This window comes from Notolabrus celidotus, chromosome 11, assembly GCF_009762535.1.
Source record: "Notolabrus celidotus isolate fNotCel1 chromosome 11, fNotCel1.pri, whole genome shotgun sequence".
Taxonomy (NCBI): Eukaryota; Metazoa; Chordata; class Actinopteri; order Labriformes; family Labridae; genus Notolabrus; species Notolabrus celidotus.
Genome location: NC_048282.1, coordinates 13,542,265 through 13,560,864, shown reverse-complemented (window position 1 = coordinate 13,560,864; position 18,600 = coordinate 13,542,265). Strand labels below are relative to the sequence as shown.

General features: G+C 38.7%; 1 protein-coding gene across 3 annotated transcripts; it reads left to right on the top strand.

Annotated features, from left to right (window-relative positions):
- Positions 1 to 1,228: 1,228 nt before the first annotated feature.
- On the top strand, positions 1,229 to 18,292 carry sgk2a (serum/glucocorticoid regulated kinase 2a). Of its 3 annotated transcripts, none has more exons than XM_034695584.1 (15): positions 1,229 to 1,423; positions 3,055 to 3,116; positions 3,343 to 3,407; positions 4,019 to 4,077; positions 4,409 to 4,466; positions 5,200 to 5,283; positions 6,254 to 6,385; positions 8,643 to 8,755; positions 8,889 to 8,925; positions 9,052 to 9,138; positions 9,375 to 9,470; positions 10,319 to 10,474; positions 15,561 to 15,650; positions 16,284 to 16,440; positions 17,339 to 18,292. In XM_034695584.1, the coding sequence occupies exons 3-14, from the start codon at positions 3,387 to 3,389 to the stop codon at positions 16,437 to 16,439; spliced, it is 1,089 nt and encodes a 362-aa protein (XP_034551475.1). In that variant the 5' UTR covers positions 1,229 to 1,423; positions 3,055 to 3,116; positions 3,343 to 3,386; the 3' UTR covers position 16,440; positions 17,339 to 18,292. The 3 variants fall into 3 exon arrangements, with proteins under 3 accessions (XP_034551475.1, XP_034551473.1, XP_034551474.1); XM_034695582.1 differs by having other exon boundaries at positions 4,016 to 4,077; XM_034695583.1 differs by having other exon boundaries at positions 4,016 to 4,077; positions 16,284 to 16,444.
- The last annotated feature ends 308 nt before the right edge of the window (positions 18,293 to 18,600 follow it).

Sequence of the window (18,600 nt, the reverse complement as noted above, 5' to 3'; positions counted from 1 at the left end):
TAGCTAGTCTAGGACACTGATCTGAGCTGGGGTTCTGTGTCATAGCCTATTATAGCCTGTTATTTCATAATATAACCTACTGATTCGAAATGAAGGAAGAAAAAACATATAATTTTGCAATGGTACAGCGGCACTCAAACATGGTAAGTAGCTCTTGAGTGTAAGTAGGCTAGACTTTGTCTTTACCACATGAAAAATCCATATTAGAAAATGTTGTAAATATTACAATCTTCTTGAACTCGGCCGTTGTATCTGCTTAAGAAATCTCCTCCTAACAAAGTTTGTGAATGAGGTCTTGACAGCATCTTGTAATATGGGCTAGAGCAGAAAACAGCCAAGCAGGCCAACTTTGTCTGAAGTCTTTGTCTGAAGAACACCAAAAAAATATATACATTCACAAGTTATATCTTAATCAAGTCTACATGTTTGAGAGGATTGCTACTAAGCAAGCACACATGTACACACAATAGACGTTTTATCAACTCACAACTCTTGGTAAGAAAGATGCAAATTATAAAAAATGTCGCACAAGGCCTTTAAAGGTGTTTGGTACATACAAGGTATTGTGAGAATACTTTTATAGTGTATTCTGATACTTACAATGGCCTGCCTACATATTTTATAATATGCATGAAAGATTAGCATGGAAATTGTCAATGAACATTTTGTCTAGATGTTACCATGTCCATGACCATGTAGGCCTCTGCGTTGTGTTATGATTGGGAATCCAGGCTGACACTGGGATTCTCTCTCTCTCTCTCTCTCTCTCTCTCTATCTCTCTCTCTCTCTCTCTCTCTCTCTCTCTCTCTCTGTCTCTCTCTCCCCTTTATTCGAGCACAGAAACGCAGACAGACCGAACCTTCAAGCAAACCAGCCACAGCACCTCTCCGACAGGGAGTTGTAGCCTAGTAAAAGGGCCAAGGGAGGGTCGAAGCAAACATAAGGCTATAGAAACGACCACAGGCAGGAGAGGCTGTTAATCACAATACTATGAACCCACATCATTTCTGAAATCTTCCATGTCACTCACAGGTAGTTGCCAGGTATACCTACATATTGTGTAATAATAACACAGATGTAGGTAGCCTCTTGACATGAACATGTTACATAAAAAAGTTGTAGCTGTTTCATTTTGAGCGCAAAGAGCAAGGTTCGGAAGTTATTTTCAAATCTGGAGCACCCACCCCCTTTTTTCCACACGCACACATGAACGCATAAATAGTTAGCGACTGTCAGGACTTTGCTCCGCCCTGTCGTCTTTATTAATCATTCACTCCCTTGAAGGCGACCTTCCTCAATGAGAGTCTGAAAAATAACTTATCAAAGATCTGCTGCAGCCTTCAACAGCTCTGTTTTTAATCTCCGTATGGCCCTGGATTTAGCACACTGCCTTCACACTGACCTTTCATCCTTCACAAACAGGTGAGCAAACTGCGCTTCTTTCACACGAAGAACCAGGACTTTCTGTGCATCTGGGCATGATCTGTGAATGTTATTTTTTTATTTGGCAGACAGAAAAACATGGGCCGAGATATGTGTGGATTTCTCATTAACAATGTATTTCTTAATAGACACCAAATCGACAACAGGATAGTCATGCTTTTGTACTGCTTTGTTAAAAGAGCCTACTTCCCATATTCCAGAACATAGAAGATCTCTGGAGTACTGACTGGCTTAAATTACTTGTTGGGATTTATCCCCGTGTTGTTATTATCAGTGCAAGCAGAACGCCTTCCAACCTTTAATCTGTTCTGCTAAAATTGTGTTGACCTTTGAACATGTGGTCAGAAACATATATGCATCATTTCTTAACCTCACATTTTGTTTAATGTTTAGAACAAGCCTCTAAGTATTAACTAAACATTGTTGTTTTTTCTTTGTTGTCATATTGTAGAATATAATAATATAAACTACTCTTTAAAAATGATCGTTATGCTTACTACCAACCAGGGTTTGAGATATTTATTAAATAAACTTGCAGATGCATGAAAGTAGATAGTTAGAAAATAATAGAGAGCAGCTTGTTGCCTAAGAAAGTTTGTCTTATTTTGTCAATAATGACATTTTGACTTAATTTCAAGTGGAGTTATTGAAATATTCAGTGTCAACTGCATGATTATTTTAATCTGGATGTCTTTTTTATTTCCCTCTGTGCTACTAATCACAAATAAATGTTCTCTTTCTTAGATTATTTAACCTTTTCATCACTTAGTTTAGGTGTTGGATGTATTTCAGACAGTCATCATCCAAACAGTGCAAAATTATAGACAGCAAGTGAGATCAATTATATTTTATATTTAGATTTTTAATTGAATTCCTGGTAAACAGTCTTTTTTTAAGAATGCCAGCGACATCTATTACATTTTCTCTTTAGATTTCTAACTGAATTACATGTAAAATAGTAGATTTTTGCATTAGTTTATTGTTGTGCATTTTTGTGTCAGTAGTGATATGGAGAAAATCCATTAATTGTTAAAATAGTATACATTTTGCACACGTGGGAGTATTGTCTTGCTCATACTATCACAGTGGGATCTTTTCTGACAGCCATTGCAAAGGAAAGTTTCATATTGTTGCACAAGAGGTTATAGTTTAAGAACAAAGGTTTATTTTTCAGAACAGCATTTATTATGCACTTACTTTGATTCAATGTAGATCTGTGGCTGCAACACGTTAGAGCATCAGCACTTACTAAAATGACAGGAATATATACAAATCAGAAAGAATATGGCAAATGAAATATATGGAAAAATTTGTTTTATATATCTTCTTCTTGGGGGAAAAGATGCCAGAATCCACTTAAGAGAGAATGAACTACATCAACTTTGACTTTTTTGTGTCCTCTGTATCGCTTTCACTCGTTCTGCATGGTTGTGTGTGCGTGAGAGACCCTGGTCATCCCGTATATTATGACAGATTTGAGAATGACACAACAATATTTACAGTGTAAACATGTTCACTGATACAGTCTCCACACTTGCATTAACACACCTCACACACACACACACAGCAGTATAAACACAATGTTCTTCTTTGTGTTTCTGTTGTTCCAGCATCTTCTTCCTTACAAACCAGAACTACCAGCTCCTCTGGATCCCGAGGTTGTCATCCTGAGGTCAGCAGTCCATTACACACAGACACACACACACACACACACACACACACACACACACACACACACACACACACACACACACACACACACACACCTGGATGTGGGCTCATGGAAATAACGCTTGTGTGAAATGACAGAAGATGATGGTTCAGATCATAATTCACCACAGTTGCCTCCTGCACAGTGAGTGACCTCATGATCCTCAGTTCCTACTTTCCTCTCACAGGTCTGTCCACCACTGCTGGATCTCCAGTTGGAGTCGAATGGTTAATGGCCATGGCAAACAGTAATGTGGGTCTTCTTTAGCTTTTATTTTGCTTTTCAAACTATCCCTCTATTGTGGTTGCATTTTGAACTTTATTTTATGTCTTTCTGTGCCTGTATCCATCTACACTCCATTCACAGTGTGATTGAGTTAAGAAGTAAAGTGCCAAAAAGTGCATCAAAAAAATCCACTGCATTACATAAAACAAACAGATGATCTGTAGCAAGGACAGTTTTTTTATCAAAGGTTTTCTTTATATGTCAATAATGTCCTTTGCCATCTTTGCCTCTATTCCTGTGTTCAAAATCAACAAAGACCATGTTTGTTTTTGTTTCCTGTGAAGGGCAGTTTTTTAGTTTTATCCATGCCAAGCTTACACTTAAATTACAAGCTATGTCTTCTCATGTAAGATTCAGTCTTTTATTTAGTCTTCAGTCTTTTTGTACAACAGCATAAAGAGGCAGGTTTAAATAATGGCATAATACTGATAATAGATGATTACTTTTAATGATGTTGATGGCCAAGGGAATCTAAGTGAATGCCAGTCATTTGCAGTCTATGTTTGTCATTCAGACAAGTGAATGCAAGGTGTTCCTTTCTTTTGTTGACTTGTTTCATGTTTATCAACCTTCAGCAGCAGTCACCATCCTCCTCTCCTCATGATGATGTCAACCTGGGACCTTCAGCAAACCCACAGTCAGTAGCTTTACTCCCACAACCAGCATGACCCTGTGACAGTCATACACACAGAGATTTTTAGACATAACGGATGTCTACCCATCCATCAAAAAACAACTTATATTGCAATTGTGTTACATATACTGTATTTTGATTGGTTGGATTTTTTTTTTTTTTTATACACTAAGACCTCATTCAGTAAAAAAAGAAAACCTAAACAGCACCTTCAGTCATAGCATACACAGTACTGTTATATTACACAACATTATATTTATATACTGTTCTTTATTTATGGAACCTAGACTCAACAAGAGAAAAGCTTAATTATCTACTCACTTTCTTGTTTTAGTGCCAGGCCCACTGACTTTGACTTCTTGGCTGTCATTGGCAAGGGGACATTTGGAAAGGTAACACTGAAGTATCAATTATTAAACAGTATGCCTCCTTATTGTTGATAATATTTTGTTTTTCTTTCAGTTTTTTCCTTATTATGACTAATGTAGGTCAAATATGCAAAAGCAGGGACACCTCAGTGAAAGTGTGTTAAGCAGGATTGCTTGGTTAGACCGGTTTTGTAAGGGAATATGGGTAGGGGATATGCATTGATAGAATCAGTCTCAAAATAATAGTAGGTCATAAAGATAAAGAATTATCTCGTTGGATGCAATTAGCAGCAGTAGTTGTATTATATTGACCTTGTTAAATACAGGAGATAGCCAAATTTGGGGGGTAGACTGGCATTGTGGATAAGTCTGACTCAGCCTCTACTCAGAATGTGCTGCCCTCTTCATCAATCATTAACCTACAATCCACAGAGGCCTCTTCAAGTTACCTCGCTATTAGGTCAATGCAACGACAAAAAAACAGAAAATAATACCGCAGCAGGGCAGTGTTTTACATAAGGAATACCATACACTACACACTGATTACACTTAAGTGTTTTTCTTGATTTCCAGGCTGCAGTATGATTCATTTCTGACCTTTCTTTTCAATATATTCTCAGGTTTACCACTATCAGCTGTTTCTAGCACGTATCTGTGTTGTGCATCTTGTTCCTAATGGAGTTTGACAAAATGTCCTGACAGCAGTGCGTCAGAATGGTTACTAAACAAACTGCTAAGAAACAAATATTCATTGTAGGTCCTGCTTGCCAAGCTCAAAGCAGACAACAAATTCTACGCCGTGAAGGTGCTGCAGAAGAAAGTAATCCTGAAGAAAAAAGAGGTGGGTGCTGCTGGCTAAGTAATTATTTAAGTAAGAAATATCACAAAATTCAAGTGTAAAACCCTCATCTTAAAAATCTGCATTTGACTTTCATTCGAGTAAATACTTTTGAAAAATATGAATATGATACTACCATTAGGTTTGTTTGAAACCTTCAAACTACAAACCCTGGAAATGCTGTCCAGGGAGAATTTCCAGGGTTTGTTTTTAGAGAGCTCATGTTAAGGAAATCCTTATAGATTGACATGAAATGAACAGTATTATAGTGCTAGACTACAGTAGTTGAAGTGGAAAATATCTCACAGTGTGCCAAGAAAAACTTGTTTGTGTCATTATCTTTCAGTGTTGTAAGTAAACACTATTTTGGCCAGGTAACATGATTTAATCTTATCTCATCCACAGCTTGTTCTGTCCAAAGGACAGATTTTACAGCTCCCACTAGATAAACCACTGACATGTTTGACTAACACATTGAGAGTATCATATCAAACACATTTGTTCTGAATTAGGAGTGTTGGGTCTGTCAAACTGAAGTGTTAAGTAGTTTTTTGAAGGTAGATTGTTGGTCTGTTCATTCTCTTATTTCGGTTATTCTTCCAAAGCAACTTATATTATATTAGCCATTTTTAAATAATGGATAAAACATAGATGGATAATAAAAAGAAAAAGTTTTGACAGGGTCAATGTGGGTTTGAGTAATATTTTTATCAAGGCTTAACTGAACTAAAGATGATGTTTTTAATTTGTATGTATTTTTATATAAATTATTATTGTTATTATTATTATTATTATTATTATTATTATTATTATTATTATTATTATTATTATTATTATTATTATTATTATTATTATTATATCAAAAGTGCACAAACTACACATTTACAAAAAAAGGTTTTGCGTACAAATAGATGTACCAATTAAACCATTTCCCCTTTCCTAATTCCACCTTTTCTTCCTTCCTTTTCTTCAGCAAAAGAACATTATGGCAGAGAGAAATGTGCTGCTGAAGAGTCTGAAACATCCATTTCTGGTTTGTCTTCACTATTCCTTCCAGACCCCAGAGAAGCTCTACTTTGTCCTGGACTATGTGAATGGAGGAGAGGTATGTTTCCTTAACCAGACAAATAAATACATGAAAACAAAACACATATTTATGGCATTATGGTAAAGGGCTTCAGCTGGCTGTTCTGATATCTTCTGTAATAAGTTGAATGCAATATGGATAATTACTGGCTGCAGCAAACTGGAGTAATTACCATTTATAATACTGGACTTCAACATGAATATGTTGTGATCATATCAGTTTTCAGAAAGTTTATTTTTCCAATAATAAAGGCTACTGTCAACATAATTTATACCTTGTGACTTAAAGTCATAATTTAATTCCGGGAACATCGACTCAACTGGTTCATGACGTGACCTGCTGCGTTTGCCTGTACATAAATTAGTAACATTCATACGCAGGGAGCAACATGTATTTTAATATTAATTTTGATAAAAACGTATCAGAAAGATGCTACAATTTTCTCAACAACAACTTAAGAACATTGTATAAAATTTCCATAAAATTTGAATTTTCTGGTTTGCAAATCATTTAAACCCTGTATTGAAAATATTGCAAAGACAACAAATTAAATGTTGAAACCAAAAGATCTGAAAGGTGTATGAAACATATTCTCATTTTAGATTTAATGCTAGTTTCATGCTTCAAAAAAGTTGGGACAGGGGCATATTGTGTTGCATCACCTCTTCTTCTAACAAAACTCTGTAAATGTTAGGAACCCAGGAGACCAGCTTCTAGGTTTTGTAATGTTGTCCTGTTCTTGACTGATAGAGGATTACAGCTGCTCAAAACTTTGGGGTCTCCTTTGTCGGAAATGAAGTGTCATGATCAAACAAATGTTCTTAATAGTACCATAGTCGGGGCTGCTCTCAGGCCAGTTTAGCTACTACAGAGACCCTGCTGTTAAAAGATGTGCAAAATGGAGTTTGGCATCCTCTTGTCGTATAATACAAGGGCTTCCCAGATTAAGGCATTGTCTGGACGGCATAATTTTTTCTCCAAAACTTGTTTATATTGTTCAACATTAATGGTGCCTTCATGGATGTGTAAGCTACCCATGCCATGGGCTTTATGCATCCCTATACCACTACGGATGCTCGCTTCTGAAGTGTGCGCTAATAAAGAGCTGGGTCATATTTTGATTTGTTGGACCTTTTTCCACTCCCCCTCAGTCACCAGTGTTTCTAGATCATGTTGGGTACAGTTTCAAACTGTATTTGTGGATGCAGAAACAAACTGCGTTCACAGACAATGGTTGATTTTTGAGCCCATGCAGTGATTTCCAGTGGAGAGTCATGTGTGCTTTAAATGCAGTGCCACCTGAGGGCCCAAAGATCATGACCACCCAGTTTCGATTTTGGGCCTTGTCCCTTTTGTACAGAGATTTCTCCAGATTTGGGGAATTTTAGCATTTATTGATTGGACAGCTGAATAGAGACAGGAAACGCGGGGAGAAGTGAGTAGGGGAAGACATGCAGCACATGGTCCAGGCTGGGAGTCAAACCAGCCACCGCTGCTATGAGGATTTCATCCTCCGTACCTGGGTCACTCCCAAACCGCCAGGTCAATGGCGCCCTCTCTTAATATTTCAATGATATTATGTACCGTAGAGGGCTTCACCGTGGTGCAGTGGGTAGCACTGTTGCCTCACAGCAAGAAGGTTACGGGCTCAAATCCCCAGTATACCTTTCTGTGTGGAGTTTGCATGTTCTCCTCATGCATGCGTGGGTTCTCTGAGTACTGCGGCTTCTTCCCACAGTCCAAAAAATGCTTACCAGGTGAATTGGTCAATCTGATTATATCAGGTGTAAGTGTGTGCGTGAATGGTTGTTGGTCTTTCCATGTTAGTCCTGTGATAATGGCTCTGCCTTCCTGCCGTTCAGGCTCCAGGCCCCCAGGCCCCTGAACGGGCGAAGCGGTTAAGATAATAGATGGATGTACTGTAGATGGTAAAATCCACAAACTCTGCAGTGTTATGCTCAAGAACATTATCTTGAAGCGCTGAACTATTTCCTCACACATTCAATCTCTTTCCTCTTCACATCTGAGAGACTGCCTCTCTTGAATTCCCTTCTTATATGCAGTCATATGACTAAATGAACCTTTTCATTAGGTTTGTTTTGTTGTAGTATGTTCTGTTACTTCCCTGCGTTCTGATGTAACATCATAGTTTTGTCGCTTTGCCCGACTTCTACTCTCCTTTTTTTTTTAAGTGTCTTTTAATTCTCACCATATCAAACTGTGACCTGTTAATAAGTCAACCCACATTTCTCTCTCTTTTTCTGTCTCATTGTAGTTGTTCTTTCACCTGCAAAGAGAGAGGTGCTTCTCTGAGCCAAGGGCAAGGTTCTATGCAGCCGAGGTTGCAAGTGCTATTGGCTATCTTCACTCTCTCAACATAATTTACAGGTCATACAATCAGACATTGAGTCTGTTTGCATCATTATCTATCACATACAAGCTATACAACCTTATGATTCCTATTGTAAACAACCAAAAAGCATATACAGTGTTATAATCTGCTTGTTCTTGTCTATTGCAGAGATCTTAAGCCAGAGAATATTCTCCTAGACTGTCAGGTGAATACGATTATGTGCATTTTTTCTATGAACCATGTTTTTTCACAAGTTTCAATCTCTATAGTAATTATTTAATTAATGTTGTGAAACCAAATAAGGACTGAAGCTTTTGTTTTTTGTTCACAGGGCCATGTGGTGTTGACAGATTTTGGGCTTTGTAAAGAAGGCATAGAGGCTGAAGGAACCACTACTACTTTCTGTGGGACTCCAGAGGTGAGTAGGAGAAAAATACATTCAAAGGGGAGGGATAGTATCATAAAATACACTGTATATTAAACACGATATGGTGTAGAGTATTCTCATCAGTGTTTTCATGAACTCTAAAATTCCCTTGTAAAAGAGGAGTGGCTAGTGATGCTTACAGTCTCTTGGTGTTTTTATGCACTTTAACTTCCTGTATTCTCAACTTTTCTTTTTTTAATTTATTCTACCTTTTCCCTTGTCTGTAGTACCTGGCACCAGAAATTCTTCGTAAGGAACCATATGACAGGACAGTGGACTGGTGGTGTCTGGGAGCAGTGCTTTATGAGATGATCTACAGCCTGGTATGTGTATTTATGAACGTGTAGCGTAGTGCTGTTACTGTAAAACTAAAAAGTGTTTCACATAGAAACAAGATATTTTTGAAACAGGATGTTTTCCACCACTTATTTATTTCATTATCACAGTCAATATTTCAAATTATAACATGCCACCTTGTCTTGGGTGTAGGAGTTCCTGTTATATTTAATGTGATTGTGAATCAGCATATTACATGTTCCAAGAAACCTTTATGTTTTAGCTTTTATCCTTCTGTTACAACATGATCAGATTTAGAACCATGGGTATAATATCAACTCCTGTGTTTTGGCTTCTTAATGCCTCTTCAAAAGCATTTTTGTGCTTGTGAATAAAGTTGAATAGCTTTATCTGCTTTGCACTCAAGTCATTAGAACAAACATTGAAAATACAGGAATACTATCTAATCATGGATCTGGATTTGTAATTACCTACAATGAAAATGGGATTCAGAGCAGCTCTCAATAGGAAGGTTGGTGGTTCGGTCCCAGCTCCTGCAGTCACATGCTGAGTGTCCTTTTTCAAGACGCTGAACCCCAAATTGCTCCCACTGTTGTTCTGCGGTGTTTGAATGTGTATAAATGAGATTAGCTATTACTGATGGTCCCTTACTAAAGCAGCCTCTACCATTAGTGAGTGAATGTTGTGTGATTGGGTTAATGTGACGAGTTGTGTGAAAGTGCTTTGAGTGGTCAGAAAGACTAGAAAAGCACTATATAAGTACATTTAACATTGAGGAGACATCATTTTCCTGGGGAGTAAGACTTAATTGTCTGCTCTATGATTGTTAACTTATCAAAACTGATACATTTTTGCACTGATCCCTCTGGTTCAGCCTCCTTTCTACAGCCGAGACGTGAGTGAAATGTATGATGGGATCCTGCACAAACCACTGTCCATGCCCCCAGGGAAGTCCGATGCTGTCTGCTCTCTGCTGACAGGTCTTCTGCAGAAAGACCAGCACAGACGCCTCGGGGCCATCGCCGACTTTGTGAGTGTGTTATATTAAAAAAGGCTACTTTAACTTTTGCTACACATCAAAACAGATGAAAAGCATGTTTTTTCAAAGGACTACACAATTTATTTTAACTTTACTTAAAACCTATAGGGTCATTCCATGTCCAGAAAACTGGCCCCTGACAGAATTACAAAGAACATTTTGGGCATTTACTTCCGAGACTATGTAAGGGTTATCAAGATGACCAAAGCTAAACCAAGATATTGGCAGGGTTCCCACGCGTCCTGGAAAACCTGGAAAACCTGGAAAACAGTTGACCAGTTTTCCAGTACTGGAAAACACTCGGAAAATGGGGGAAAAAGTAAAATGTCCTGGAAAATCACAGATAGTCCTGGAAAATCACAGATAGTCCTGGAAAATTATTCCAACATGGCTGCGTGTGACCTGACCCTATTAACAAAACACATCCCCATTCATTGAAAGTTGAGTGCACGCTGTGCTGGAAAAGACAGCGACACTGCGCAACTTTTTTCACATCTTTTCTCCTTCACTTCATAATCATGCATTCACAGAAAACGGGGGTATATTGTTTATGTTTTATGGTACATTTGGCTCAATTACCGTACTGTAGCTCAGTTGTTCTCAAAGTGGGGTCCTGGGACCCCTGGGGGTCTGCGAACCATAGCGTGGGGGTCCGTGAAATAATTTGAATACATTTCTAGTAAATCATAAAATTGTGCTGTGTCATTACAAAACAGCATACACCATTGTTATGATACCATTTGCTGGCTCAAAGGGATATGTGAGTCTTGCTACTGTTAATTTTCTGAAAGCGTTTAAGATCAATTACTTGAAAAGTATAAATGCTGTCATGTTGAGTCCACAAGGAATGAAATGACCCTCTGTTTTAAAGTATACAAGTGGTATTTACTTGATTCAAATTGAAGTGTTATCTGTTTATCACTATGGTACAGGTCTGAAGTATTTACATTGATACGTTTTACAATACAAATAGTTCCAAGGGAAACTAAGAGTGCAAATGGTAAGCATGTGCTTTAGTGATGGGAAGTTCGGCTCTTTTCAGAGAGCCAGCTCTTTTGACTCGGCTCCCAAAGAAGAGCCGGCTCTTTTGACTTCCGAACAGCTCTTAATTTAGGATCTTTTGTAGCCATATATTTTACCTTAATTTTGCAAAAACTAATGGTTTGTGTTGAAAACCCTTTAACGTACTGTGTTTTTATGAGAAGCCTTATAATTGCCCAATTGTGTGCATTTATTCTGTTACAAACCATTCTCACCCTGATCCTAGGGTTATGATTAGGGTTAGGGTTGTGATTAGGGTTAGGGTTAGGGTTAGGGTTGTGATTAGGGTTAGGGTTGTGATTAGGGTTAGGGTTAGGGTTGTGATTAGGGTTAGGGTTAGGGTTGTGATTAGGGTTAGGGTTGTGATTAGGGTTAGGGTTGTGATTAGGGTTAGGGTTGTGATTAGGGTTAGGGTTGTGATTATGGTTAGGGTTGTGATTAGGGTTATGATTAGGGTTGTGATTAGGGTTAGGGTTAGGGTTGTGATTAGGGTTATGGTTAGGGTAGGGGTTAGGGTTAGGGTTGGGGTTAGGGTTAGGGTTGTGATAAGGTTTAGGGTTGGAGTTAGGGTTAGGGTTGTGATTAGGGTTATGATTAGGGTAGGGGTTAGGGTTAGGGTTGTGATTAGGGTTAGGGTTAGGGTTGTGATTAGGGTTATGGTTAGGGTAGGGGTTAGGGTTAGGGTTGGGGTTAGGGTTAGGGTTGTGATAAGGTTTAGGGTTGGAGTTGGGGTTAGGGTTGTGATTAGGGTTATGATTAGGGTAGGGGTTAGGGTTAGGGTTGTGATTAGGGTTGGGGTTAGGGTTGTGATTAGGGTTAGGGTTGTGATTAGGGTTAGGGTTAGGGTTGGGGTTAGGGTTAGGGTTGTGATTAGGTTTAGGGTTAGGGTTGTGATTAGGGTTAGGGTTGTGATTAGGGTTAGGGTTAGGGTTGTGATTAGGGTTAGGGTTGTGATTAGGGTTAGGGTTAGGGTTGGGGTTAGGGTTAGGGTTGTGCTTAGGGTTAGGGTTAGGGTTAGGGTTAGGGTTGTGATTAGGGTTAGGGTTGTGATTAGGTTTAGGGTTGTGATTAGGGTTAGGGTTAGGGTTGGGGTTAGGGTTAGGGTTGTGATTAGGGTTAGGGTTAGGGTTAGGGTTGGGGTTAGGGTTGGGGTTGTGATTAGGGTTAGGGTTAGGGTTAGGGTTGTGGTTAGGGTTAGGGTTGTGATTAGGGTTAGGGTTAGGGTTAGGGTTGGGGTTAGGGTTGGGGTTGTGATTAGGGTTAGGGTTAGGGTTGGGGTTAGGGTTGGGGTTGTGATTAGGGTTAGGGTTAGGGTTAGGGTTGTGGTTAGGGTTAGGGTTAGGGTTGTGGTTAGGGTTAGGGTTGTGGTTAGGGTTAGGGTTAGGGTTGTGGTTAGGGTTAGGGTTAGGGTTGGGGTTAGAGTTAGGGTTAGTGTCAGGGTTAGGATTAGGGTTAGGGTTAGGATTAGGGTTAGGATTAGGGTTAGGGTTAGGGTTAGGTTTAGGTTTAGAACCAGAACTAAACTTAAGCATACAGAACCAGAACCAAAGTCATGCAAACAGAACCAGAATCAAACTCAACCAGAACAGAACCAGAACCCTACCAGAACTGAACCAGAACCAAACCAGAACCGAACCAGAACAAAACCGAACCAGAACCTAACCAAAACCAAACCAGAACCGAACCAGACCCGAACCAGACCCGAACAGACCCGAACCAGACCCAAACCAGAACCGTACCAGAACTGAACCGGAACCGAACCAAACCCGAACCGAACAAGAACCGTACCAGAACCGTACCAGAACTGAACCAGAACCGAACCGAACCGGAACCGAACCGAACCAGAACCGAACCAGAACCAAACCAGAACCAAACCAGAACCGAACCAGAACCGTACCAGAACTGAACCAGAACCGAACCGGAACCGAACCGAACCAGAACCGAACCGATCCAGAACCAAACCAGACACGAACCAGAACCGAACCAGAACCGAACCAGAACCATACCAGAACCGAACCAGAACTGAACCAGAACCATACCAGAACCGAACCAGAATCGAACCAGAACAGAACCGAACCAGAACCATACCAGAACCATACCAGAACCATACCAGAACAGAACAAGAACAGAACCAGAACCGAACTCAAGCAAACTGAACCAAAACCAGAACCAAACTCAAGCAAACTGAACCAGAACCAACTCAGGTAAACAGAAACAGAACCAACTCAAGCAAACTGAACCAGAATCAAACTCGAGCAAACAGAACCAGAACCAGAACCAAACTCAAGCAAACAGAACCAGAACCAGAACCAAACTCAAGCAAACATTATTAATGTCCTCAGGTTGGCATTGAGAAAAATCGGATGCCTCAGCTTGGATGGGCTGATCCGATTTCTCCTCTCAGTGAGAATTTGCCCTGTCTTCAAGAAGACTCTCTCTGAAGGAACAGGTGTAGCCAGGATACACAGCCTCCCCTCCATCACCTGTATCCTATATCCTCACATGTGATTGGCTTCATGGCCGCCATGCTGACCAATCAAAACAAAGTTCTGCTGTGAGCAGAGCTGGGGCTGAACACTGAGAGCTAAGCAGCGAAAGGAAAAAACTGGGAGCCGGCTCTCTCTTGATGCGAGCCGGCTCTTCTGATTCACTATAAAGCATCGGCTCTCAGAGCCGCAGCTTTTGATCATGACACATCACTAATGTGCTTAATCTGTGTTACAATTATGAGGGGGTCCTTGGACAATTTTCTCACCTGTAAGGGGTCCCTGGCTCCAAAAAGTTTCAGAACCCCTGCTCTAGCTAGCAGGAGTGCAAACTCCCAATAGTGAAAACAAACGGAACAAAAAGAGCGACACAGCTGCACAGAAACTCCACGTTGTAGACATCGCTGATCATAAATAGACATCGCCACGCAGGAAGACAGTTTACATTTTTTTAAATGTCTGAGAGATCTTCAAATACAGAGTGTGTCTTTACACCGGTGAGATTTTTTCAGAGTTTACGGTAACTCAAATAAAAAAACGTGACATTTGCTTTGTTTTATATCGACCACTTAGCAGGATGAATATCAGGATTAAGCAGGTATATTTTGAGTCTGAGTTGAGTTGAGAAACATTTGTGGCCATTTTTGTCATTCAATTCTATTTAGGTCATTAATGCACTGATCCTCTGATCATTATTATTTAATTATTTCAGTAAGGCAGCTTCCTGATTCCTTTGCAGGCTCTTTTGTTTTTTTCTTAGCTCATTTTATATTTTTTGAGAAAAGAGAAAGCTGAGATGAGAATTGCCCATCATTGTTACTTGGTTGCACTAATAAAGTGAAGTTCTGTACATCTGTGGTTGCATTATTCTATTATCAATTTGCCATCATTTTTAAGTATGTAAGAGATGATTTCATTGATAGCCATACACTACATGTCTTTCAATGTAGACTTCCACTGAGAGGAACATATTAGTCTATTTAGGAACTAAATTAGGAACTAAATTTAGACGGTCATACCAGCTTGATCATCAATGAAAATGTCCTGGAAATGTCCTGGAAAATTATCTCTGGAAAAGAGTGGGAACCCTGTATTGGGCACAAGTTCTACCCCAGCATTTTGTGTGTGAAGCATCTCAAAGAATGTTACTCTGAATGATGAATGTGGTACTTTAAACCATTTTGGTGCTTCAGCCCCAAGATATTTCTTCTTATCCCTTTCAGATGATTCTTCTCCATCTATATTCTATTTCATTTGTCTTTTTGTTGAACTCCATTCTCCATGTCTTAACTAAAATTGTTCCAGGGAAGGTGACAGTGGTTGGAACAAGTACACTTGTATCACTGTAAAGACGGCCTAATAACAATCTTAAGACCATAAAAACTATTAAACTAAATTATTCTAGCTTTTTATCATATTGAAAACCACATAATAATAGTACAGCCCTATTTCTGTTGCTTATTTCCTTGTACCATATAAGTCTTTGACAAGACAAATGATAAATGTCAGTTTGCTATATAAAAAACACATGTATTTTTTTTCCTTTGTAGTTGGAAATCAAGCACCACACGTTTTTCAATCCCATTAACTGGGACGACCTTTACTTCAAGAGAACCACTCCTCCTTACAACCCTAATGTGGTGAGTTGTTTCAGGCTGCCTGTGGGTAAACTTTAAATGTTCTTTTTTTTATTTTTTTAAAGCTTTCAAATATTAAGTCTGTTCCTTTACTATTTTGTTATCTTAGTGGAGTATTCAGAATATCTGTATCCATGTACCATGTCTGTAAAACAGTTGTGGCAGACAAAAGGTAATTGTTTTCTGAGGTTTTCTTAAGTTCATCCCTTTATCCTGTCTCAGATAAAGATGTGACAATGGATAAGGCTCCATAGTATTACAATTTCATACAAGCAAATTTTTAAATCCTTCTTTATAATTTCGATGAGACCTCAGCGTTTTATTAGATTCTCTGAAAATAACTCTGTTTAAGGTTTTGTAGCTCGATATCCTACATTTCAGGTCAGTTCTAGGTTAGGAATTATCACTGTACATTATATGAACCTGCATGAAACCATGCCTCAACTCTGGTTTTAAAACATTGTGTAGTTTCCTTTTCTTTTAACGTGGAATAAGAGTGACAGTACGTTTGATGTGTCCTTTTAGGGGCTATTAATTTGCAGACCATTTATTAACCACACACTATACCTGATACATAATCTTCATATACTCATTGTTGTTGCATTACCAGACAAAACAATTGTTTTCATCTTTCAGAGAGGCCCAGCTGACACTCAGCATATTGATCCAGAGTTCACAAGAGAAATGGTTCCTAACTCGGTGAGCCGGACCCCTGAGCTGAATGCTGGAACCAGCTTCAACAATGCCTTCAATGGGTTCTCATTTGTCGCCACTGAGGACAGCTTCCTGTGAGGCAGGTGATAGTTGTTGAAACACTCTAGCATGGTGATTGATAAATTACATATTTTTGACTACAAACATCACAATAATAAAAGCTCCATGTGCAGAAAGGAGATATCCTACATGACATCCATCAGAGTAAATGACTTAGTTGATAGCAGATAAAATGTGATCCCTCATAAAGTCATTACATATATCATTACATGAACCTCAACATCCATGCCAATCATAAATATGTTGGTAAATAGGCTAACCACATGTTGATACAACAGGTTATCATTTTAAACAAAGGTTTATGTGGGATAATGGTTTATCTACTGTTGATTACTCACACTGGCTAGTCTGACAGGCATGCCCATTACCAACGGCTAAGTTACTTTTATGTCATTATGGAAGTACCAAACAATAATACTTTGAAGACATATAAGGGTCATATCAAAGAAATGTATATATTAATTTAATGACATAACTATGTCAATTAGAATCAAGTATTTAACATAACCAAGTAAGCAGTGTTTCCATAAAGGTAGTGTAACATGTGATGAAAAACATTAAGTGGTGACCGGAGTTAATTTTTCTCAAATTGAATAGAATATACATTATTATGCAAATTTAGTTGAGTTAATTGATCAATTTTTGGCTTTAAATCAAGGGCCATTTTGGGTTGTTGCACATATCTTAAATGATTGGGTAATGGCAGAATTTTAATGAATAGATTTTGGGGTTTAAACCTGCCAGACCCGTTCCAAAGGAACTGTTGGGCGGGTTTTAGTAGACCATGAATAGTCTGTTATCGCAAAGGAATATTACTATAAACTGTTACTTTGATGTTTGAATTGCGTTTTTACCTTAAATACCTTGACTGAAATGTTTATCTGAAGTGTTGCAATCTGGCTTTGTTCTCTCAACAGCACTGGGACAGTACTTCCTAAAGTTTGTGATGATCTTCCATTGGCTGAAGATGCTAGAGACTGCTCCATCATTCAACCCAAATTCCTCGCTTGCTCCCCTCTGTTTGTGTGTGTGTGTCTTTTTGTGTGTGTGTGTGTGTGTGTGTGTGTGTGTGTGTGTGTGTGTGTGTGTGTGTTTGTCATTCAGTGTCCATGTTTTGCCCTGTCTCCTTCTCCTTAGTTTTATTTGTAATGACAGAAATCGTTGGTCTCTGATTTTGGTCTCCATGTAACAATGACCACATATTTATCTTTCTTTTGGTTGTCATGATTTCTGTGTCTGCCATTTTTGTAGTCTGCAATGTGGTCACTAAGCATGTACTTAATCAGACATGTGTCTTGTGTCTTCTCTTTTTTATCTTTGTTATGTTCTTCCAAGTTTTATCCTTTTAGTACCATATTGAGAGGGCTCTCATAGTAGATGTTGCTATTGCCTATGCCTTTGGGAGCAATTTGGGGTTCATTGCCAACAAAGTGGACACTTTAACAAGTTAAGATTAGGGGCATGGTAATGAAACTGCATTTCCATCTAGCAGATGATGGCTGCTGTACCTCTGAGATGTTGCTTTAAGGTAATTAAGGTTATTCCAGCCAAGCTTTTGTTTTTTATTTCTAATTTATGATCATCACCAACTGATAAAAGGAAGAGTTAAATCAGAGCAATACCATTTATGGGATTAGGTTTGTGTAGAGTGTGTGTAGGGGACTAAAGTAGTTACAAAGTCTAACATTTGCATATTCATTACCTGTGGATTCATCAGCAGGATTTCTTCTCTCGGCAAGATTTCATTATAAGAAATGAAATGAAACTTCTGCATGTAAAATTGCTGTTTGATGTTTATTCTAAGCTACTAAAATCCTATAAACCAAAAGCTTCATACAGATGTATTATATGTTGAAACTGAATATTAAATATTGACATACTACTTTGTTTTTTTAAAATAAACTTTTCCATATGTTGGTGCCTCGACCTGCCTGCTTACTTCTAGATTTTACATCAAGTCCAGACCACATTACTTTCTTACATGCAGCTCAGCATTAGGCCAATCATAATTAAAGCTGCAAGCAGTATTGAACGGGCCCTCACACCTTCACACACTGTGGGGAATGGCCCATATCAGTCTGTGGCAAAGGTTGGGGTTTGTTGCTGCTGTGCTGTCTTCATAAGAGGAAGAACAATGAAAACATGCTATGTTTTATGTGTTTTGAACACAACATGAAGT

Coding starts and splice junctions, on each gene's coding strand:
- sgk2a (XM_034695582.1), top strand. CDS start 3,387: ATGGCCATGGCAAACAGTAAT. Junction 6,386..8,642: donor ACTATGTGAATGGAGGAGAG/GTATGTTTCCTT, acceptor GTCTCATTGTAG/TTGTTCTTTCACCTGCAAAG. Junction 15,651..16,283: donor CTCCTTACAACCCTAATGTG/GTGAGTTGTTTC, acceptor TTCATCTTTCAG/AGAGGCCCAGCTGACACTCA.